Source organism: Prunus mume, linkage group LG4 (assembly GCF_029339155.1).
Source record: "Prunus mume cultivar Tortuosa linkage group LG4, ASM2933915v1, whole genome shotgun sequence".
Taxonomy (NCBI): Eukaryota; Viridiplantae; Streptophyta; class Magnoliopsida; order Rosales; family Rosaceae; genus Prunus; species Prunus mume.
In genome coordinates, this window is record NC_142701.1 from 19,947,987 (window position 1) to 19,969,720 (window position 21,734).

Below are 21,734 nucleotides of genomic sequence, written 5' to 3' on the forward strand. Positions count from 1 at the left end.
CTATAAGGGACACAATATCAGCAAACTATCCATAATCCTTTAAGTATGGGATTTGATTACGATTGAGTATCTTAATTATTCTTGTAATAAATAAGCAGCATCAATCTCTACCACACAGTAAGTGATCAAAAAAATTTATTTGCTTAGGGTTAAATTGTTTTGATTCTCGTAAGTATAGCATATATTCCTTCTGCACAGCATATATATATACGTCACTTTTGCAGTTTGCCGAGTACAAGAACATCATGTGTGCCTCAGCATAAATTCTTATGTAACCCTAAAAGACACACACAAGTTAACAGGTGATGATGCAAATGCCCCTAGTTTACCAATTAGATGGAACGCATCATACACTTCTCTTTTGAACTTAAAACACACATTATTTTGAAATACAATAACTGGCGTAGATGCGAGTGATTCATAACCGTCCATACAAAAGAATTTAACAAAATGATTATTTGTGTTAATAACTCTTCATTTTACGCGAGTGATTCTTAATTATCCATACAAATGAATTTAACAAAATGATTATCTGTGTTTGTCTTCCTAGTAAATGAAGTCCAAAGTTCCCAATTTTCCATATTATCTAGTGAAAGTAGTAGGCATCAATCGCATTCCGAGCTAGAAGTATCCAAATTAAATCCCATTAATCATTCATAGACTCTGAGTGAGAGGGGCAGCCGGCAGCCAAATCCCAGTGGAGAACAGTACAGGTCCCTATTCTTATCTGGACCTCATGAACACTAGAGTAGACCCAACCAACACCATCATAAGGCCGGTGGGCCCCACTTCACCCCTTCTGGAAGGACATCCCACGTGGATTCCTTTCTCTGCAGCCGCGTGTACAGAAGCTTTGAGGAATCTTTTTTCCTTCTTTTAACCCTTCTGTCTCTTTCTCTCACACTCAACTAAGCCCAAGAGCTTCTCCCTCCCTCTCAATTGACTTAAGGGTCTGATGCATTTATTGACCGGCTGTGGAGCCCACCCCCCTAAAAATGTATGTCTTGTGGACCCCAGCACCCACCATATACGACAAAACCCTTAAAATGTAAAGAATTTCTTTTTTTTTTTAAATTGGAAAAAAAAAAAAGGAAAAGCAAAGAAGAAGAGGAAGAAACATGCAATAGAAAAAAGAAAAGAAGAACGCGTTTTCTTCTCAAAAGAACACAGTTGAATGACTTGAGTCTTCTCTCTCTTCCTCCGTCTCCTTTATCTCTCTCTCTCTCTCTCTCTCTCTCTCTCATCAGTAGTACCAACGAAATTAGGGTTAGGGTTTTCATAAACCCCTTTTACTCTTTCTGTGCTGCAGCTCGAAGAAAGGGGTTTTGGGGTTTTGATCTCTTGGGTTTCGAAAACCCTTTTCTCTGCTGCAGGATCGAAATGAATTGCCCAATTTCCGAGAGGAATCCAGAGTCTTTGAGCGAAATCCAAATAGGGAAACCGGGCTGTTAGCTTCCTTTTATTCGATTTCAATTTCAAGATAAGAAAAACAGTTCCCAAAGGAAAAGGCAACGGAATTTGGCACCATCCCCATCTCCTACTGCTACAAAGGTACATACAAAATGTCAAATTTACCCAATTTCCGATTTCGATTTAGTTCAGCTTCTAAATTGTTGAGTACACAGTACAGCATTAGTTAAAGAGCGATCTTTGTGTCCGTACAGGTGACTGAACTGCAAGCGGGTGCAAGCGAAACGAAGGTAATGGGAATGAAAATGGCCCTGTCGATTGGATAAAGCCACCCAAGTCCAACATTCATGTAAGAGCGAGAAGGGGTCAAACTACTGACAGTTGTAGATAGTCTAGCTGAAGGGGTAAGAATTTAATTCATTCCAAATGATTATATTCTTAAGCTATTTCCTTCTTTTCGAGCTTTATGCTGACATTGTGCGTTGTTCATGTAATTTTCGTAGAGACCCACTTAGCTGTCATAGTTTCAAGAGATGGGTGTTTCCCCTTCGTCCTCTTCAGTCACCAAAGAGCAGTTTTTTCGCAAATCCACTTCGCCAGGGCTTGTTCTGAAGCTCGTGTTGCTCTTATGGGTCTTCTGCGCCTCTCTGAACGGCGTCGTTTTCGCTGATGCTGATACTGACGCATCGGTGCTCCTCCAGCTCAAGAACTCGGTCTCAGACCCGTCAGGCTTGCTTTCCAGCTGGAATCATTCGGTCAATTCTGGTCACTGCTCATGGTTCGGCGTCTTCTGCAATTCAAATTCTCAGGTGGTTGCGCTCAACATTACTGGGAATAGTGGAGGAGGCGAAGGTGGATCAAAATCTATTGCGTGCTTAGATTTTGCTCAGTTTCCGCTTTATGGGTTTGGAATTCGGAGGAGCTGTTCGGGTAGTAGAGGAAGGTTGTCTGGGAAGCTCCCCTCTGTAATTGGGAAGCTCACTGAGCTTAGGGTCTTGTCGCTTCCCTTCAATGATTTGGATGGTGAAATTCCTAGTGAAGTTTTGGGCTTGGAAAATTTGGAGGTTCTTGATCTTGAGGGCAACTCGATAACTGGGTCTCTGCCGTTTCAGCTTAATCCAAATCTGAGGGTTTTTAATCTTGGGTTCAATATGATTGAAGGTGGGATACCGACCTCGTGGTCAAAATCTGTGAGCTTAGAGATCTTGAATGTAGCTGGGAATCTTGTGAATGGGACCATTCCGGGTTTCATTGGTAGGTTAAAGGCTGTGTATTTGTCGTACAATTCACTTAGTGGGGATATTCCCAGCGAGATTGGAGACAATTGTGGGAAGCTGGAGCATCTTGAATTGGCGGGTAATTTCTTGGTTGATAAAATTCCAAGCAGTTTAGGAAATTGCAGTCAGTTGAGGACGCTGATGTTGTATTCAAATATGTTGGAAGAGGGTATTCCAGCAGAACTCGGCCGGCTTCAGGCGCTGGAAGTGTTGGATGTGTCAAGGAATAGCCTAAGTAGTTCATTACCACGAGAGTTGGGGAATTGTTCTGAGTTGTCTGTCCTTGTTTTGTCGTCTATGTTTAATCCGCTACCACGAGTCAATGATACAGTAGTGGACTCTTTATTGGAGCAGTTGAATTCTATGAATGACGACTTCAATTACTTTCAAGGTGCAATGCCTGTGGAAATTACGACCCTTCCAAAGCTAAGGATCTTGTGGGCACCAAGGGCAAGTATTGAGGGCAACTTCCCGGGCAATTGGGGTGGTTGTGAGTACTTAGAAATGATCAATTTGGCTCAGAACTTTTTTACTGGGGAAATTCCTAGTGGGCTTAGTCGCTGCAGGAAGCTTCAATTTTTTGATGTAAGCTCTAACAGGCTTAGTGGGGAGCTTGTTCAGGATCTTCAGGTTCCTTGTATGGTTATGTTTGATGTCAGTGGAAACCTCTTGTCAGGTTCAATACCTGAATATTTTAACAGCCCTTGTGCTCCAGTTTATCCCTTGAAAGATTTTTCTTTCAAAGATGATGATCCTTCCTCACCCTATGTAGCATTTTTTGCATCGAAAACCCAAGTTGGAAACCCGTTGCAACTGTATGGAGAAGATGATGGTCTTACAGTACTGCACAACTTTGGGCACAATAATTTTACTGGCACTTTGCCGTCACTGCCTATTGCGCATGAAAGATTAGGGAAGCAAACTCTTTATGCATTCCTTGTTGGAGAAAACAAGCTTACTGGAACATTTCCAGGTAGTTTGTTTGGGAAGTGTGAGGGATTGGATTCATTGGTTGTTAATGTGAGTAACAACAAGCTATATGGTCAGATTCCTGCTGAAGTTGGCACAATGTGCAAGTCTCTTAAATTTTTAGATGCATCTCGGAATCAGATTATTGGTCCCATTCCCCCTACTTTTGGGAAATTGGTGTCCCTTGTTGCCCTTAACTTGAGTTGGAACATGTTGCAGGGTCAGATCCCCACCAGTCTTGGCCAGATAAGGGATCTGAGGTATCTGTCCTTATCTGGTAATAACCTTACAGGTACCATTCCATCTAGTTTGGGGCAGCTTTACTCTTTAGAAGTGCTGGAGCTTTCTTCAAACTATCTCACCGGTGAGATACCGAAGGATCTTGTGAACTTGGGAAATCTGACTGTTCTTCTGCTGGACAAAAATAATCTTTCTGGTCAGATTCCATCTGGTTTGGCAAATGTGACTGCACTCTCTTCTTTCAATGTGTCTTTCAATAACTTTTCCGGTTCATTGCCTTCAAATAATAACCTGATGAAATGCAATGCTGCTATTGGAAACCCATATATACATTCTTGCCCCATGTTTTCTCTGACACAACCATCTTCAGATTCTCAAGGAAGAGATGGTGATTCACAACCTTATGCTGCTTCACCAGTGGGAGTTCCAGCTTCAAGGAGTGGGAATTTCAATTCAATTGAGATAGCTTCCATTACATCTGCATCAGCCATAGTTTCAGTGCTTCTTGCTCTGGTTGTTCTGTTCTTGTATACACGAAAGTGGAATGCAAAGTCTGGAGCTCTAGGGTCTACCAGGAAGGAAGTTACAGTTTTCACAAACATTGGGGTTCCATTGACCTTTGAGAGTGTTGTGCGAGCCACGGGCAGTTTCAATGCTAGCAACTGCATTGGGAATGGAGGTTTTGGGGCAACTTACAAGGCAGAGATATCTCCTGGAATCCTGGTGGCAATAAAACGACTTTCAGTTGGAAGGTTTCAAGGAGTTCAACAATTTCATGCAGAAATTAAGACTCTTGGAAGGCTTCGCCATCCAAATCTTGTCACTTTGCTTGGTTATCATGCCAGTGATACAGAGATGTTCCTAATATATAACTATTTGGCGGGTGGTAATCTGGAAAAATTTATTAAGGAAAGGTCTACAAGGGCTGTGGATTGGAGGATACTTCACAAGATTGCTTTGGACATAGCTCGTGCACTTGCCTACCTACATGATCAGTGTGTACCACGTGTCCTTCATCGCGATGTCAAGCCCAGTAATATTTTGTTGGATGATGATTTCAATGCTTATCTCTCTGACTTTGGTTTGGCCAGACTTCTTGGAACTTCAGAAACCCATGCTACTACTGGTGTAGCTGGAACTTTTGGATATGTTGCCCCAGAATATGCGATGACTTGCCGCGTTTCAGACAAGGCTGATGTGTATAGTTATGGTGTTGTGCTTCTGGAGTTGCTCTCTGACAAGAAAGCTCTGGATCCCTCATTTTCTTCATATGGAAATGGATTCAACATTGTTCAGTGGTCATGTATGCTTCTTCGACAAGGCCGTGCAAAGGAATTCTTTACTGCTGGGCTATGGGATGCAGGTCCCCATGATGATTTGGTAGAAGTTTTACACTTGGCAGTTGTGTGTACGGTTGACTCTCTCTCGACCAGGCCTACGATGAGGCAAGTTGTACGAAGACTTAAGCAGCTTCAGCCTCCATCTTGTTAGCTGCCTTATGAGGCTTGTATTGGTTAACATTAGTAGTTTGTAGAAAGAGAAGCGCCATTGTAATATGTGCTTGTGCACTCAGTCCTCTTTTGGGACTGGCCTTAGGTTGATTTCTAAACCTTATTGATCCCACTTGTACATTGTAAAATAGTTCTGCCCCCAATTTTTTTTGATGTTGTTTCTCTTATTAGGGGCCTTGCCAATGAGTCTGCAGAAGAATGCAGATGTTTCATTTCCTTGTCTTATACGTGTATATTCAGCTTCATTTGTTGTTCAATAAAGCAGAGTAGATATATTTTCTGGAAAGTATTGGCTAAAGTGTTTACTGTGGCCAACTTATTCATATCTGTTATATGATTAGCCATGTGAACTTCCTGTCAAAGGAAATGATATCCAATTCGATATCTGCTTGTCATTCTGCAATCATTCTGGCCTCAAGAACTTAGTGGAGGATAGTTATCATACAGGTGCTAGCAGTTTATATAGGAGGGGATGATATTAGAGGTAAAGTCCTCATTCTTTTTCTCTTTGTTATTACCATGTTTTGATTAATGAGATTGGATAAACTATGTTTGAACTTCCAAGTTTGAAGTATGGTCATAATAGATGTTTCTTGACTTTGCATGGAGAGATTTGGACTTTGCTTATGATACCATTTCAACCTTTGCTTCCAGGCCAGACGAACAGATGGCAGCTTCATCAACTGTAGATTCTTCTTCAACAAGGCCGTGCAAATAAATTTATTTACTGCTGCGTTGTGAGATGATGCAGGTCCCCTTGATGATTTTTAAGGAAGTTCTAGTCTTGTTAGTTGTGTGTACGGTCGACTCTCGCCTGAAAAGACCTGTAAGTGAAGCAGATCGAACTACGGGTTAAGCAACTTCTGCCCCCGTCTTGTTAGGTGCTTCGTGAGCCTTGTCATATATTGGTCAACATTAGTAATCTGTAGAAAGAGAAGCGCCATCAATTGTTTCAGGGGCCTCGCAGATGAACCTGCTGCATCATACAGATATTTATGTTCCTTGTTTTATACGTGTGTATATGAATGCCTTATTTGTTCAATAAAAAGAGCAAATTAGGTTTTCTGTAAAGTAAGCTCTGAAGTGTTTGGTGAGGCCAACTTATTGATATCTGTTATGTGATGAGTTGAAATTCCTACCTATGTGAGCTTCCTACCAAAGAAAGATGCTATCCCATCCTATAATTTCAGTCTGGCCTCCACAATTTCTTCCATGTACAACTGTATTGAACTTATTTTTTCCCCTTTCGATTACAATAATTGTTGGTGGTTTCGCCGTCCACGTCAAGTTTATTTGGGTAGTTAACAAGCAACTCCATCAACCTTAGAGTAATGCAAACAAGGTCATTGTTTTCATCTCCTCAATCGGCGTCTGCAGATAACCTAACTGGTAGGTAGACAAAACCAGAACAGTAGGCAACCAACCTTCTTTGCTCCACAGAGATAAATCCCTTACTTTCGAAACTCTCGGTTACCTTATATTCCACTTCCTCGCATCATTGCCACGAATTAAACAAAATAAATGACTCAACAAAAATTAACATGCAACGACCTGTCTCCTCTAGTTATAATCATTATAACCTTCCAACACAAGGCTTCATGTACCGAATTCAATACAAGTGCCCATCAGTCCCATTGAAAGACAAATTTAAATAAACAAAAGAAAAGGAAAAGGAAAAAGGTAAAAGGAAGGAACATTGATGGATCTTCTCCACTTTCTCCCTCGTCCTTAGATAAAAGGTTTTGACATGATCTACAAGGGCACTACAACTACAAAAACGGAGATGGATTGACTACTATATGCTTCAAAGGGTGTGCTACATCACCACCGCCGGCATGCTTCACAAACTCCGCGGGAGAGAGAAAGCTGCCATGACAAACACATACTATCCTCACTTCCTCACCCTTCTTGTACCTGTAAAGAAACCCTTCTATTCTTTTCCCATTGGGGCCATCTCCTTTTGTAGACACACAAGGCATATTTTCCAACACATTCCTCACAATGTCGTTGGCTCCTTTTTCTGGAACTGTGGGTTTATCACAGTTAATTTCCATTTGGACTCCGTTGAACTGACCTGATCTTTCAGTGGTTATCATTCGAGGGGTCACTAGCAGTTCCTTATTATCAGTCTTTGGAGAAGACTGAGCATTGGCATGGCTTCTTGGTTCAGTGCATTTGTGCACTCCTGCACATCAAAAGGTAAAATGTCAGAGGGGCACAAGAGCTTTGACACTAGAACATAAAATAGCTTTTAACAGATTCTATGTTTCCATAAAATGATACGCGAGTCCAGTGGCATGGCATGAGAAAACTGGGAGACAAAACATCAAGTGAGTCTATTACATCATCGATGATAAGGAGCATTGGTGTTGGGGGCAGTAAAGCAATACAGATGGATCTGGGAGAGCATGGTTGAACTGCCCTCTATCAAATGTCAAAGGCCCCTAAACAGTGTCACTCACACGACACACCTAATCTAGAATTCCACATAAAAGAAACATTATCATTATCATGAGGTACCCATTGAAAATTTAGGCTACAGAGTATTTAAAGTTAGATCAGTTCTTACTCAACAGAACACTTGAACACATGTTTGGGGCACATCAATTACTGGACCAGCGTGTACTCGCTTGGTTACACATGAACCCCTTACAACATGGCTAGAAGCACGCACTAAATTGGTTCATTGGGGGAGGCAATTCAGAACTCTCAAGAGTGGCTTGCCGTTTCTGTTTCATTTAAAAACGTCAAAAACATAGAAGGGGAATTCTCAAAGCACGATGAGACTGACATTCTCCTACAAACGCAAAATCTATAGGTTATAAAGATAATATTCTTGGCCAGTTCCAAATCTAAAGACCGTGTTTTCGAATTGAGCCATCCGGTCTACTTATATGGCATTCACCACACAATCATTTACAAACTACATAACATGAATCAAAATCCTACTAGAAAACCTGCCTAAAGCATCCAATTTTTCCAATTTCAAGGTGAGATTTGATTCACACAAATCATAGAAAATTAATGTTCAACAACAAAATAAAACACACACACACAGAGAAAACAGCTGAAACCAATAATCTCAAATTGAAATGAAAATACCTTGAGCAGCAGCAGCAGCATGGCTCTCAGATTCTGAAATCCCAGATGAGCCACTTCCTTGAGACCCAATTGTGCTCTGAGATGCTGGCGGTGGAGGAACCGGACAATTACCCTTATCACCAGATACCCAAGTGGGGATCCCCATAGCTCTAAACTCATCCACCACCTTCACAAACTGCTCTTGTCTATAACTTTGAGCCCCATTCATGGCTTCTCCTCCTCTCCTATCTTCCTCAAAGTTCTCTCTGCTCCGATCTCTGGGCACCTTCAAATTCCTCTGCTGCTTCTCCGACCTCTTTCTCTTCGCCTCCATTCTCCTCAAGCTCTGCAACTCCTTCCTCTTCCTCCACTCCTCCTCTGTTTCCGTAGGCAGAGAACAAGTCCTCATCAGAGGCACCATGCACGGCGCAGATACACGACACGTCGTGTCCTCGTCTCTTGCTGGGGTCGACGCGAAGTCAGGGATTGACGACGAGCGTTTGAGTGGCAGTAACTTGGCTCTTGGGTCCACCCCAAATCGACCGTTCAATGAAAGCCCGAGGCTTAGCTCAATCTCCTCAGAATCTTGGGTTGGCTCCTCGAATTTTCCAGGAAAATCATTCCCGGAAACTATTTTCCTCAGCAGATCTCCCGGAAAATTACTCACTTGCATTGAGAACACCTGTTGGGTTGCTCTGTTTCCACCTTCCTCTGTTTGCGCCATCGAAAAAAAAAATTGCAGAACGCCAGAATCCAAACCAGATTGCTCAAATTAAGAGGTACCCAGATGAAAAAATAATAATCTTTTTTAAAACCAGGAAGTAGAATTCAGCAGAAAATCCAAGGAAGCTGAGAAATTGGTAACTTTATCCTATGTTTTTCTCTGAATAGTAATTCCAAGCTTGTTCCAACCAAATACTGCAGCATAAAGCCTACATTTTCTTCCACTTTCTCGCCATGAACTTCTCAGAGAAACAGAGAGAAGAGCCATCAGTTGTACCAAACAACGAAGAACATAAAGCAGAAGAAAATTGAAACGCACGTCAATGACCCCATGAGAAGCATTTTCGCAGAAGAGGAAAAACCATATAGACTAGGAGCGAAAAAAAAAATACAGGGGAAGAAAAAAAAAAATAATAAATGAGTTTTTTGGCTGCAGAAGACAGAAAAGTGCAATACCGAAAAAGCCCCTGGAAGTCGTAGACACCCGACACGTGGCGGACATGAAGAGCCCCGACAAGCACGTGGTTTATAGAGACGCAGATCTGAAGGACACGCCGAACAGGCGTCGCCAACTCTTTGGTTCTTTGGATTGGGTTCCCAGAGAACACGTGTCACACGGGAGATGCGGGATCTGACAGGTTGCCACGTCGCCCAAATATCTCCTCGTCGTCGTAGCGAAGAGAGTAGAGCCGCAATTCGCTCTATCCACTTCCGTAATATCTATCACATCTCTAAACGAGCTGGATTCCAGAACGAGGAAAACTGACGCTCCCAGAGTGCGCCACGTGGATGACGCCTGGGGATCCGGGTCAGAGTCTTTTCCTTTCGTTTCCGAGAGGAGAATATTGTCGTCGCGAGTGTGGATTGGAATGCTACTCGCTCTGTAAGGAGCACGGTTGCTAATTTAAGCAGAATTAACCTAATTCATTAAAATCTTATTTGGATGAGTTCTCTCAATCAAATGTTTTTAGGGACCATCTTGAATTATGGGGAGGAGAGTTACTAAACCATTAACAACGGACAATAACAAATCGTTAACATTAACAATTAATAATCGTTCATGCAGTTGAGATCCAAATAGAATAAGTTATAAACCCACTTGTACAAAATTTGCAATTACAATTATATCCCCTTGTGCGGGCATGGCTAGTATGAAATTAAGTAAGACAATCAAATTTTTTGGCAAAAGCAAAAATGATAAACAAGTTAATTAATTAAAAAAAAAATGTGACAATAATGCATGTGAATTAAGGTAGACAAGGCAGAAGCATCCCCGGAAGACTTGAGGGAGGTGATGAAACACAAAAGGGGGATGAGGTGTCAGGTGTGGACCCCGAACAGAGAAAGCAAGAGGGCCAACTTGCACATTTCTTTTTCCTCTTTTTATCAGATGAAGACTGTAAGGCATCATAGTACACGCCACGTGTCGACATGCAGTTAGGAGGGGGGGCGTGTTCATATAGGAATGGATGGAGACAGCGAAGCCAAGTTGCGGGACAACGTGTACAGGGAGAAGATATCACAGTGGATTCGGGCCCATGGGGAAAAGTAAAGATGACACTTCGCGTGTCGTACGCACGCGTCCTGTCAGAGCGATTGATTAAAAATAATGATATGATAAAGATTGGATGATTAGGAGATATTATTTTGTAAATATTTTTAATAATATCCTTTTCTTTTTGGGGGATACCTAGTTATCTTTCAAAAGCATCAAATTAGATAAAATAATTTTAATTTTTTTTTTAAAAAATAGAATCTTTCCTATTAACATGGACAATAATATATTAAATTTACACAACGAGGATGTTAGGACTCGAATCCAGGAAACCTGAGGGAATAATAACTTCAAACTACTATACTAGTGAATCCTTTGCAGATAAACAAAGTTTTAAATTTTTTTTTTATTACATTGGGAGGAAAGACAACCCACTCTAGGGTTTCGATCTTGGGTGCCATCGGTGCCATGGGGGGAGGGGGAAGCCACCACAACTGTGGTTGGCAAGAAATTTTTAATTTTGGCCCAACACAAATTATTGATAAAACCTAATTGTTGTTTGCTCGTATTATAGCACAAGGATAAATGAAGATGAAGAAATTCAAAATTTCAAACCAAACAACCAAATGGAGAATGCATTCAAAATTCAAGTATAACCCCAAAACTACCATCTATTAAAGTGTTAGGATCTTCGGATTACAGCTACTAGACACTACAGCTATTCTGATCAGAAAAGAGAACCCAAAAAAAGAAAGAAGAAAAGACACTACGACTGTGCAAACTCCATCATAGTAATCTCAGAAGTTTCTGTTAAAACATGAGGATGGCCTGAAGTTTCTGAACAATTACATGATACCCAATTGAGACAAAATTCTGTAATGGTAAAATAAATCCTAACCTACAGCAAACGCCTCTTCATCTCAAAGTTAATCCAATTCAACTCTCTCTCTCCCTCTCCCTCTCCCCCTCTCTCTCTCATAAGTTATGATTAAAGTACTTACCAACACTTCCAAGTGCACCAATCATGAAATCAATTTTGTTAAAATATTCCCACAAAAAAGAAATCTCACTACGCATTCTATTAGCTCTACGCAGAAACAGCATTCTGTTTTGGTCCTCCACTTGGACGGCCACCTCTCCCTCTCCCGTGCTGATAACCATCTCCACCACGCCCAGCTGGACCCCTGCCTCGGCTTGAGAATTCACCCCTGTTCCCATACTCGTTTCTTCCAAAGCTCCGGCCACCAACATAATTACCACGGCCTCTAAAGCTGTCACTCCGAAACCCTCCCCTTCCAGGAGGAGGAAACCTACCTCTTCCACTGCTACCAACTGGAAAAACCAGCATCATGGAAAAAATATCCTTAAAATAATACTTATGAAGCTTAGTAATCCAAACTTAAGCAGTGTCATCAAATGTTTAGAAATTTAGGAGCATTTCCTTGCATGAGCTTTTTTTTTACATTTTTTGGGAGAGGATTCTCCTTGCATGAGCTTTTTAAATATCTTCAAAATAACACATTTATTAAATTAATGAAGGAGAACTGCATAAATCGTACACTTTTGCCTTACCTCGAGTGGTCGTTCTCTTTATCTCGATGACAGCTTGACGGCCACCAAAACTGATGGGTGAAGCCTGAAACATTAAGTCTTTCTTATTAGATACACAAGAAATCCCAATCAAATATCAGAAATAATATATAAACAAATTACGACTGGAAGTTCTACAGGCACTCTAGAAACTTTAGTTATGAAATTTATTTTAAAGTAAGAAACTATGACAACTCAATACACGTGTTTAGAGCCTTAGACTAACATGCTATGAAGATTATTTACCCATCAGATAAGATAAAAGAACCTCTAAAATTTGGCTCAACAGTGTACCACAGGACAAGGCAGAGGACCATGGAAGAAAGAATTGCCATATCCTATTCACATTGTTCAAATCAGAATGACTTGATTTTGACGAGGCAGATAGAATAATGGAAATTATTAATACAGCAGCATCCACATCCTATAGCACTATTCATGAATGGCACTATTCATGGAACTTGAATACAGAACATAGGAAATAGACGTTAAAGACCTACCTGAATGGCACTATTCATGGAACTTGCAGACAGAAACTCAACAAATCCAAAACAGTATCCCTGCAGCTGCACACACAAATATGTCAGAAAATCTATATCTGAGCAGGAGACACTTCTGGCACGGAAGACATCTCACATTAGAGACTAACCTTCTTATTTCGAACTTGGATACCTCCTTGCTTTATTGGTCCAAATTTCTTGAATTCTTCCTCAAGCTGATCAGCCGTCACATTTAAGGGCAAATTCCTTATGTAAACAGAATAACCCTCAACTACAATAAATGCAATTTTGTCATTATAGAAAAGCAATTAGATGACTAAATTCAAATAAATGCAAATTTACAGATTATATTTCAGTTATATGTAGATTTTCAAATGGAAACTTGCAAATATAAAGAGAATAAAAAGGGAGAAAATTCAGAAAAGCCAAGCATACCTTCCTCATTAGTATCATTACTCTCTTGGGTACTAGTGCTAGTTGGCGCTGATGCTTCAGGCACAGAAGCAGGTGGAGCCGATGCAGGTAAATTATTCTCTGCTTTCTTAGGAGCCACTCTTACAGTATTAGTAGGCACATAAACCTTATTTGGTCCTGGACTCCCTTTGGGAACTTTTACCTACAAAACATTCCATGAACTTCTATTACTATTTCAACAACAATTCTGGCTAAGGAGAAATTTGTGTCCGTTAACTCACAATTGATGCATATGACTTTTTTGGAGCATCCTCTTGGGCTGTAGTAGACGTGGGCTCGACTGCCACAGGGACATCGTTCCCATTTGAATAAGATGGGGGTTCAGCATCAGACTCCTTCTCATTAGCTGATTGTCTCTCATGGTCTGATGTGTCATAAGCTTTCTCAATACCAATTTGATTCTCTTCAACTTGAGTAGTTTCCAGATCGGGTGCAGGAGGATCAGGAACATGATTTGGCTCTGTAAACAAACAATAAGAAGTGCAACAAGATCCTGGTGCAATATAAAGACTAGACTAACAAAAAAGAACAAGAAAAAGGTAAGATAGGTTACCAGGATCTTGGTTTGAAAGGACTGTTGTGGCATCATTAACTCCATTAACTGAATGGTTTTCAAACAGTTCTCCATCTTCTACGAACCTAAAGACATCGTTCAATACAAAGAACCCATTGTCTTGAGGGGCAAGAAAAAATGATTGGGCGAATTTCCTTTTCAAGTTATCCTTGCTCGTTAAACATCCAGTAACTAACACAGTCACCCCTTCCTTATAAGACTTCTGAGCATCAGCGGTCTTTATTTCAGCCTTATATTCGTTGTAATTTAAGGAAAGGATCTTCTCATTGATTCCCTACTCGAACAAAAAATTGAGGGGCAAAAAAAAAAATTGTGATGTCCTTGCAGCAGGTAATGCTCATAATAATTAATATTCAAAATATGTTAATTAGTGATCTTGAAACCTTCAAGATAATATCATCGTTATCAAATAAAACAAAAATGGTAAAAGAAGAAAAATTTGTGTACAGATTTCCATTTATGTGAATTTGGCTACTTGAGCACAACCACTTATGGATATTGAGTCCAAAAACACTTTAAAAAACAATATATCCAGTATGTTCAAGTGCCAAGCAGTCGCATATTCAAGAAGTGCCAGTAATACCAGTATTCTGACATCGACCATCTAATCTATGTATTCGCTATCTAGGGTACTCGATAAACAAAGAACATAAGGAGGAAATCACCTGAAATTGTAGTGACTATATGATTCAGAGCATAACTGAGACCTAAAATTACCATATCTCTGAGGATTTAAGAGCATGGCAGAATCATACAGGACTATACACTCAAATAAGTATTAAAAAAAAAAACCAAAAATGCAACAGATAAATTCAAACTAAAAAATATCATGTGTGAATAATGAGGTAAACAACCTGTGGACCATAGAGAATCCTAAACATCTAACAATAGAACTGCCTATATGAATCACCAACATACATTTGTTTATTTAATGTACTCCTTGATGATTATAGCATATTTGTCTAAACGTTATTGCTTCACGAAAAGTAGAACCAAGTAATCGACCATGGGAAATGACACCCAAAAGAAAACTTACTTCCATAGTGGTCACTGATGTCATCACACCATTGGAATCAGGCCGGCTTAGAACACTTGAATCCTGATAAAATCTATGGACCAGGCCCGGATTATTGTGAAGAATATGGTAATACTGCTCAATGAAAGCATTTCCAACAAGTTGGGCACTGGGAGTCGGTGGAGGAATTGATGTCTGCAAGGCCATTCTGCCAAAAGACTGAGAAATGAAACACTACTAAACAATTCCTCAATATTTCTTTAAACCAATAAATGGAAGATAATTAATTCAAAACACCAAGGTGCAGTGAGTTAGCAATATAGCTCTAGGCACATATAATGTATTTGACTTTACAAAATTGAAGACACAAAGAACCCATGCTTAAAACTAGCCCTTCATCCCTAGATCAGGGAAAGAATTATCCCAAAAGTAAAGTAACAACTGCAAAAGAGAGTAGGAAACTAGCACCACAAAACTATGTACCAATTTCGATTACATTGCATGGAAACAGAACATGGAGGAATTAGCGATATGAAATACTGCTACATTTTCTTCTAAAGAAAACCTCAGAGACAAGGGAGAGAGAGAGAGCTGGTTAAATGAAACAACCACATTTTGAGAAAAACCCTAGAAGCACAATAAATTAAAATGATATTCCATAAAACTGGGAACCACATAATCTGCTTTAGTGAGTACTGAATATTTAGGTAAATTCAAAAAAGTTGGCACAATAACTTGCAAAAACTTAGATCCTCGAAGCAACAGCACCACATTATTTGGATTCAGACCAAACAAAGCTCAAGACCTAAACCCTAAACCAACCTCATACCACAAAATAAACAAAACCCATCTCAGAAAATTAGATAGAATGATAAATCAATACATAATCAGCCCAACATTCAGAGCCGGCGAGCTTAAAGTTACAAAATTCATTAAATTAATTCTACGACCTGTATAATGCTTGATCACACAAACAAAAGTAAACATTTGAACACTAATAATAAAGAAGAAAATAGCTTTCAAAAGACAGACCAAAATACAACCTAAAAAAATCAACAATAAGGGTGCTAAAGAACCCATTAAATGAATAGTACATGGAAAAAATCAAAGAAATGAATGCCAAAAAAGTACCCTTTATGAAATGCTATAGCTTTGCTAGAGACAGAGATTGGGAACGATGAGATGGTAGGGTACCTTGTGCTTCACCAAAGAAGAGTAAGTGAGAGACTGAGAGCGAGAGAGAGGGAAAGACGAACAGTTGGCGCACGAAATAAAGAAGCGTCTGAGAAAGAAAGCTAACAGCGAACTCTGATGCAATTCACACCAAGGGGTGCACAGATTGGGTCAAGTAACCTATTTTTTTTAACACCTGGTCAAGTTTTTCTTCTTTTCTCTTTTAGGGTTTTTGGTGAAATTTTAAAAGTTTTTTTCTTTTGCTTTTTTGTTTTACAAAAATTGAATTTTGGATGTTTTGTTGAGCTAGTGGTTTTTATTATTTTATATAAAAAAACGATATTCTACTTTAGTTTAATCTAAACGAAGGAGAATTTGAACTTGGGTACATAGTAAGGAGTACATCCGCTCTAGTCAATTTGATTAAGCCCATGTCTGCTTGTTGAGCTAGTAGTTCACCATTTGCAATTCTAAAATTAATATTACAAACATATATAAAGGGTTTTTGCAAATTATCTCCACTTTCAAATTTAATTTAATATCGTTATTGTCAATCTGAAACAGTCATCACGCACCATTCTAAACGTAATTTGCTTCTTATATATTTAGAGAAGAGGAGTACTAAATAACCCTTCAGAGTTCAGAGTACCAATAACAAATATAAACATCCAATATATTTTACATTATTATTTGATGTTGAAGTCTACTGAATGGCAGGAAAAGTCATGTAGACAAATATATTATTGGAGAAAATAAAAGTTTGGCGCTTAGTTATAATAAGAATAGGGCTCTATACTAATAGTCTTTAGCTTTCAAGTTAATTTAGGTGATTGACCAATCATGTGTTGTGGGACATGCTTATATCATTAAAATCCCAGGCTTTTTTTATGTTTGGTGACCAACCAAAATCACGTGTATACGACATTTTGCTGACAAAAGATATCTTCATAAAAATAAAAAATAAGCTCCAGGGATTTTGTAACAATGTGTAAATCTGTCAATGTGATATATATCAAGCCCCATTACTTGGATCTTTTGTCTGCAGCATGGGAGCCCGCAGGTTTTCTCTGCAGATGTAAGCACATGACTTCATGATAATGGTTGAATATTTCAGATCAAGAACACTGATCCAATGTAATGCTCCTGTGGAGCTCATTGCAATGGCTTCCCCTATCTATTTTCATCATAAATTAAAATTATGGAGCCTTAATTCAGACTTCAGTCACATATAACCTTTGCAGCTCCTAGCAATTTTTTATGATAAAATGGAATATATGAAATACTCAAATGAACATGAGCTGTGATTCATGAAATTCATACAGAATCTGTAATTTCAATTGCAAGAAGAAAAATAAAGATGCATCATAAACACAGAGAAAGAAGTAAGGTACTTTTGTTCAAACCAACTGTTGCAGAATACCAAAGATGGCTTCAAAGGTCTTCAAGACCTCTCGCAAATAGAGAAGCAAAAGCCTCCATATAATGTTTTTTCAAAACCAGCCCAACCTCAACACCACCAGCACCATTCTTGCTATCTGAAAAGGAGATAGCCCCTGTCCTGTCTATCGAAACGAAGTCGATCTTCATTGGTCTTCCCCATCCAAAATCAGTTGCCTCATAAATCCCAAAAGTATGTGACCCAGCAATGGAATGAACTCTATCTGTAGTCTGCAGTGCATTGAGCATTCTTGAAACCCAAGTCTCTACCCCATCCAAAACGGTCTTGTCCAAACTTTTTATAGATTCACTAATTGCATTTAAGGCCACAAACAACCCATCTTCTCCCAATAGGCCCTTTGTTTCTGCAACTACCCCACGGCCTGAGATGCAATTCCCAAAATAGGTTGCAGGCAGGAGGAGGGTCTAAGCGAGACCTGCAGTCTGCGCTAAAGACCAAAAGTACTTTCTCCGCTTTTATTTCCTCTGCCTTGACTAAGCAAACCCATGTATAAGCGCATGTTAGAGAAAACGTTGACAAATGAAGCACTGAATGATCTTGTTGTTTCTTCTTTGCCATCATAGTCATCACTGATTGTCTTAATGCTTCTATTTTTGCTCGTGTGAATTCAAACGTACCTCGAATCGAGTCTAGTGGAAATTCTTTAACCCCCAAAGACATCAAGCTTGTATTATTGGGCCCTCCTGCATTTAACCATTCCTTCAAGTAGATTGCTTCAATGCCGGCAGGGTCCTTGACGGCCCTCTTGTCATAACATGGTTTTGGTGGCTCTGGTAACAAAGATGAGGACAGTCCTTCATGTTTGCACAGGTGAGCCCATAGTTTCAAAAAAGATGTTGAAGTTTTGCCATCAAGGGCAGCATGGTGCACGGCTGATCCAATGGAAAAACCACAGTTGGGGAAAATTGTGATCTGCAACGCCATCACTGCGGCTTGGTCATGAGACACTGCCAATTGGGGTATAAGAGGATGGTATTCTTTGGCTTCAATATTGAAGTTGTTGGTTGAAACTAGATGGTAGAAATCAGCATCAGATTCAGCTATTGTAAGCGAAAGGGTGTCACCTTTGACATAACTGAGAAAGGGTTTTTGGGAGTCTTGGGGCCAAGTGAGGTTTCCTGCAAGAGGCAGAAAGTGCTGGAGGGTGAGAGAGAGTGAGGCTTTGAGTTTTGGAAGTATGGAATCGAAGAAGAGGGGTGTGTTGAATGAAGATATTTCATAGAAGAAAACGCGTTGAATGGGAGGAAACCTTAGCCAGAGAAGGTCAAAGAAAGTCAGAGGAAGAGACTGATCATCTGGGGAGGCTGAGTCTGGTGAGCTTGGTTTGGGAGCTACCCAGCAAACCTCAACTACTTTCATTGAGCTTGGTTGTGCCATTGGAGATAGAAGCTTTGATATTCTAAGTTCACACCCTTAGAATATATATTTGGTGCCCCAAAAGACGAACTCAACAGCCTGGCACACTAGGATGACACCCACATAAAAGCAATTAAATTATCAAAGTCAATACGTATGAATATTAGTATCAAGCATTAAGAAATCATTGATCCAAACAACTCATAGAATTGTTCAACATGTGGATTGTGGAACAATTCTGTCCTACTTTATTGATCCAAACAATCATTTAGTTCATGATTGAAAAATGAGTTGTGATCCAAATCAAAGTGTAAATGGAATATAGTAACTATATACATGAAAATGAGTTGTGATTCAAATCTTAGAGCAGTAAAACTCCATGCAATTTATACACCAGTTTGTCCCAAACAAAATATACAGAGATATATAAGCATACTAAGCCAAAATACAGAGCGGCCTGCTTCAAACAGCAACATCTTAACAAGATTAATAATTGAGAGCATAAGAGTTGCCCCAATGACCAATGAACTCCCAATTATTCCCTAAAAGATAAAGTGAAATATAAATTTGTATTGAAACCAGCTAAGGGGAATCAAAGGTTTTGAAGACCTTTAGGAAATAGAGAAGCAAAAACCTCCATGTGATGTTTCTTCAGAACCAAGCCAATGTCAACAGCTCCACCTCCATTCTTGCCATCTGAAAAAGTGATGGCTCCTCTTCTACCTATAGGAACCACTTCGGTACTCTTTGGTCTTCCCCACCCGAAATCAGTATCGTACATCTTAAACTGATGTGATCCAGCGGTGGTAAACACTCTTGAATGATCAGTAGTAGCCTGAAGATCAGATTCAGAAAGGTACAAACTTGAAACTAAGTTCTCTGCCCCATTCAAGACCCCGTTATTCAAACCTTTTATGGCTTCACTGATCGCATTTACAGCCACAAAGAACCCATCTTCTCCCAAAAGTCCTTTTCTTTCTGCAAATGCTCCATGGCCCGTTATGCAGTTGCCAAAATAGGTTGCAGGTATAGGAGGGTCCAAGCGAGACCGACAGTCCACGCTAAGCACCATAAGTATTTGGTCGTCTTTTATCTTCTTCTTCTTCTTCTTCTTCTGCTTTGACTAAGCAAACCCATGTGTAGGCACATGTTAGACAAAACGTTGACAAATTTAGAACAGATTGATGATATTGTTGATGTTTCTTGATCATGACAGATTGCCTTAGTGCTTCAATTTTTGTGCTAGTGAATTCGAACGTGCCTCGAATCGAATCCGGTAGCGCTAGAGATTTATAGCGGGTGGCAACCATCAAGCTTCGGTTGTTGGGTCGTTGGTCCATATTCAGAAACTGGTTCAAGTAGATTGCTTCGAGCTCGAGCCCAGCTGGGTCCTGGATGAAGACCCTTCTGTCATAAAATGGTTTCAGCTGATCAGGCAACAAAGTATCAGGTTCATGTTTGCATAAGTGGGCCCATGATTTCAGAAACATGAACAAAGTTTTGCCATCAAGAGCTGCATGGTGCATGGAAATTCCAATGGAGAAGCCGCTGCTGTTGGTAAAGAGAGTGATTTGAAAAGCCATCACAGCAGCTTTTTCACGAGATATTGCCAATTGGGGTACAAGAGGATGGTATTCTTTGGCTTCAATGTTGAAGTCGTTGCTTGAAAGACGGTGGAAATCAGCATCAGAATGGGCTGTGGTGAGCGAAACGGCGTCGCCTTGGACATAACTGAGAACGGGTTTGTGGGAGTCTTGGGGCCAAATGATGTTTCCTGCCAGAGGTAGAAAGTGTTGGAGGGTGACAGAGAGTGAGGCTTTGAGTTTTTGAAAGAGTAGAGAATCAAAGAAGGGTTTTGTGTCAGCTGAGGCAGAGGAAGCCAATATTTCGTAGAAGAAAAGGCGGTGGAAGTGTGGAAACCTTAGCCATAGGAGGTCGAAGAAGGTTTGGGGAAGAGAAAACTCTGCAACATCTGGTTGTGGTTGTGGAGCTACCCTGCAGACCTCAACTAGTTTCACTGAGGTTGAGCTTAGCTCTGCCATTGGACTATTGGAATTAGAAACTATTGACCAGCGGACCCCTTGGAAGCCGGAAAAGTGGCTGGGAAGGTGCTCCGGCGACCCCTTGGAAGATTGGTGGGCGACTCCAATATGCCCACCAAGTGTTCGACGAAACTTCCCGACGAAACTTCCCGACGAAACTTCACCCTTCACCCATAACAACTGCTGCCCCTTTCTTTGAAAAACGCATGGGCATTGGGCACCAAGTTAGGGATGCGCTATGTTGTTTAAAAAAGCAACTAACTGGAAGTTTTTTTTGTTGAGTTTTTCCATTTATGCACTTCCCTTTGGGTACCACATATTTTTTAAAAATTTACAAGTTTTAAAAAAACTCCACTATCTTTCCAAACTACCCATAAATACATACCCAGCGTAAAATAAAATAAAAAACTCATCAACCCCACACCCCCCTATTTTGCCGCTCACCACTCTACTTTGAAGCTTAGTGATTAACAGCTAATTTTAGTTATCATTACTTATTGTAAAACATAGAGACTCACAATCTTTACCTTCCTTAAGAAGCCATGATCAAATTCTTGCACAAAATTCAGAAGTTTGCTTGGGGAAATTAGCAGGTGGTCTTCCTGATAATGACTTTTCACATTACATACCTCAATTGACGACCCACAAGCCACTATTTGCATACCGTATTTAGGTTTTGTAAAAAGAAGATGAGAGTGTAAGTAGGTTTTTTGGATTAGAAGAGATGAGTAATCTGGCAGTAATAGGGTGTATAGGAGTTTGTGTTTTTCTAAAACTTAATATGAAGAGTGGTGAGGTGTGTGTATAGATGTACTAGGGTTAAGTATTAAGTTGGATCACTTTTT

General features: G+C 40.0%; 6 protein-coding genes across 10 annotated transcripts; 1 reads left to right on the forward strand and 5 right to left on the reverse strand.

The window, feature by feature from the left end:
• The first annotated feature begins 1,114 nt into the window (after positions 1–1,114).
• On the forward strand, positions 1,115–5,693 carry RPK2 (receptor-like protein kinase 2). 2 transcript variants are annotated; one of them, XM_008232662.3, is made up of 3 exons: positions 1,115–1,551; positions 1,665–1,814; positions 1,914–5,693. In XM_008232662.3, exon 3 carries the CDS (start codon positions 1,944–1,946, stop codon positions 5,385–5,387), a length of 3,444 nt encoding a protein of 1,147 aa, XP_008230884.2. In that variant the 5' UTR covers positions 1,115–1,551; positions 1,665–1,814; positions 1,914–1,943; the 3' UTR covers positions 5,388–5,693. The 2 variants fall into 2 exon arrangements, with proteins under 2 accessions (XP_008230884.2, XP_088906185.1); XM_089050059.1 differs by lacking the exon at positions 1,115–1,551 and having other exon boundaries at positions 1,631–1,814.
• A 1,250-nt stretch (positions 5,694–6,943) lies between these two features.
• Positions 6,944–9,600, reverse strand: LOC103330114 (ninja-family protein AFP3-like). The gene is made up of 2 exons (XM_008232663.2): positions 8,510–9,600; positions 6,944–7,592 (listed from the first exon to the last, which is right to left on the reverse strand). Exons 1-2 carry the CDS (start codon positions 9,210–9,212, stop codon positions 7,177–7,179), a joined length of 1,119 nt encoding a protein of 372 aa, XP_008230885.2. The 5' UTR covers positions 9,213–9,600; the 3' UTR covers positions 6,944–7,176.
• A 1,759-nt stretch (positions 9,601–11,359) lies between these two features.
• Positions 11,360–16,227, reverse strand: LOC103330115 (nuclear transport factor 2-like). Of its 4 annotated transcripts, none has more exons than XM_008232664.2 (9): positions 16,054–16,227; positions 14,881–15,067; positions 13,824–14,118; positions 13,492–13,730; positions 13,232–13,412; positions 12,946–13,067; positions 12,797–12,862; positions 12,279–12,342; positions 11,360–12,038 (listed from the first exon to the last, which is right to left on the reverse strand). In XM_008232664.2, the coding sequence occupies exons 2-9, from the start codon at positions 15,064–15,066 to the stop codon at positions 11,794–11,796; spliced, it is 1,398 nt and encodes a 465-aa protein (XP_008230886.2). In that variant the 5' UTR covers position 15,067; positions 16,054–16,227; the 3' UTR covers positions 11,360–11,793. The 4 variants fall into 4 exon arrangements, with proteins under 4 accessions (XP_008230886.2, XP_008230888.2, XP_008230887.2 ...); XM_008232666.3 differs by having other exon boundaries at positions 14,881–15,078; positions 16,054–16,221; XM_008232665.2 differs by having other exon boundaries at positions 15,991–16,174.
• A 1,109-nt stretch (positions 16,228–17,336) lies between these two features.
• Positions 17,337–19,032, reverse strand: LOC103330116 (phenolic glucoside malonyltransferase 1). The gene is given in 2 exon segments (XM_008232668.3): positions 17,337–17,874; positions 17,876–19,032. Coding segments are annotated over 2 exon segments (1,404 nt in total). The 5' UTR covers positions 18,869–19,032; the 3' UTR covers positions 17,337–17,463.
• Positions 19,033–19,180: 148 nt separating this feature from the next.
• Positions 19,181–19,919, reverse strand: LOC148918089 (phenolic glucoside malonyltransferase 1-like). The gene has a single exon (XM_089050889.1). The coding sequence runs from the start codon at positions 19,917–19,919 to the stop codon at positions 19,440–19,442; it is 480 nt and encodes a 159-aa protein (XP_088907015.1). The 3' UTR covers positions 19,181–19,439.
• On the reverse strand, positions 19,181–20,889 carry LOC103330117 (phenolic glucoside malonyltransferase 1-like). The gene has a single exon (XM_008232669.3). It carries the CDS (start codon positions 20,887–20,889, stop codon positions 19,909–19,911), a length of 981 nt encoding a protein of 326 aa, XP_008230891.2. The 3' UTR covers positions 19,181–19,908.
• Positions 20,890–21,734: the final 845 nt, after the last annotated feature.

What these genes read in the sequence shown, in the direction of transcription:
- LOC148918089 (XM_089050889.1), bottom strand. Translation starts at nt 19,919, where the DNA reads ATGGTGCTTAGCGTGGACTGTCGGTCTCGCTTGGACCCTCCTATACCT.
- LOC103330117 (XM_008232669.3), bottom strand. Translation starts at nt 20,889, where the DNA reads ATGGCAGAGCTAAGCTCAACCTCAGTGAAACTAGTTGAGGTCTGCAGG.
- LOC103330114 (XM_008232663.2), bottom strand. Translation starts at nt 9,212, where the DNA reads ATGGCGCAAACAGAGGAAGGTGGAAACAGAGCAACCCAACAGGTGTTC. An exon ending in TGCTGCTGCTGCTGCTCAAG is followed by an intron (nt 7,593 to 8,509) that starts GTATTTTCATTT and finishes TTTGATGTGCAG; the next exon opens with GAGTGCACAAATGCACTGAA.
- RPK2 (XM_008232662.3), top strand. Translation starts at nt 1,944, where the DNA reads ATGGGTGTTTCCCCTTCGTCCTCTTCAGTCACCAAAGAGCAGTTTTTT.
- LOC103330115 (XM_008232664.2), bottom strand. Translation starts at nt 15,066, where the DNA reads ATGGCCTTGCAGACATCAATTCCTCCACCGACTCCCAGTGCCCAACTT. An exon ending in TAATGATACTAATGAGGAAG is followed by an intron (nt 13,068 to 13,231) that starts GTATGCTTGGCT and finishes CATTTATTGTAG; the next exon opens with TTGAGGGTTATTCTGTTTAC. An exon ending in TCCAAGTTCGAAATAAGAAG is followed by an intron (nt 12,863 to 12,945) that starts GTTAGTCTCTAA and finishes TTGTGTGTGCAG; the next exon opens with CTGCAGGGATACTGTTTTGG.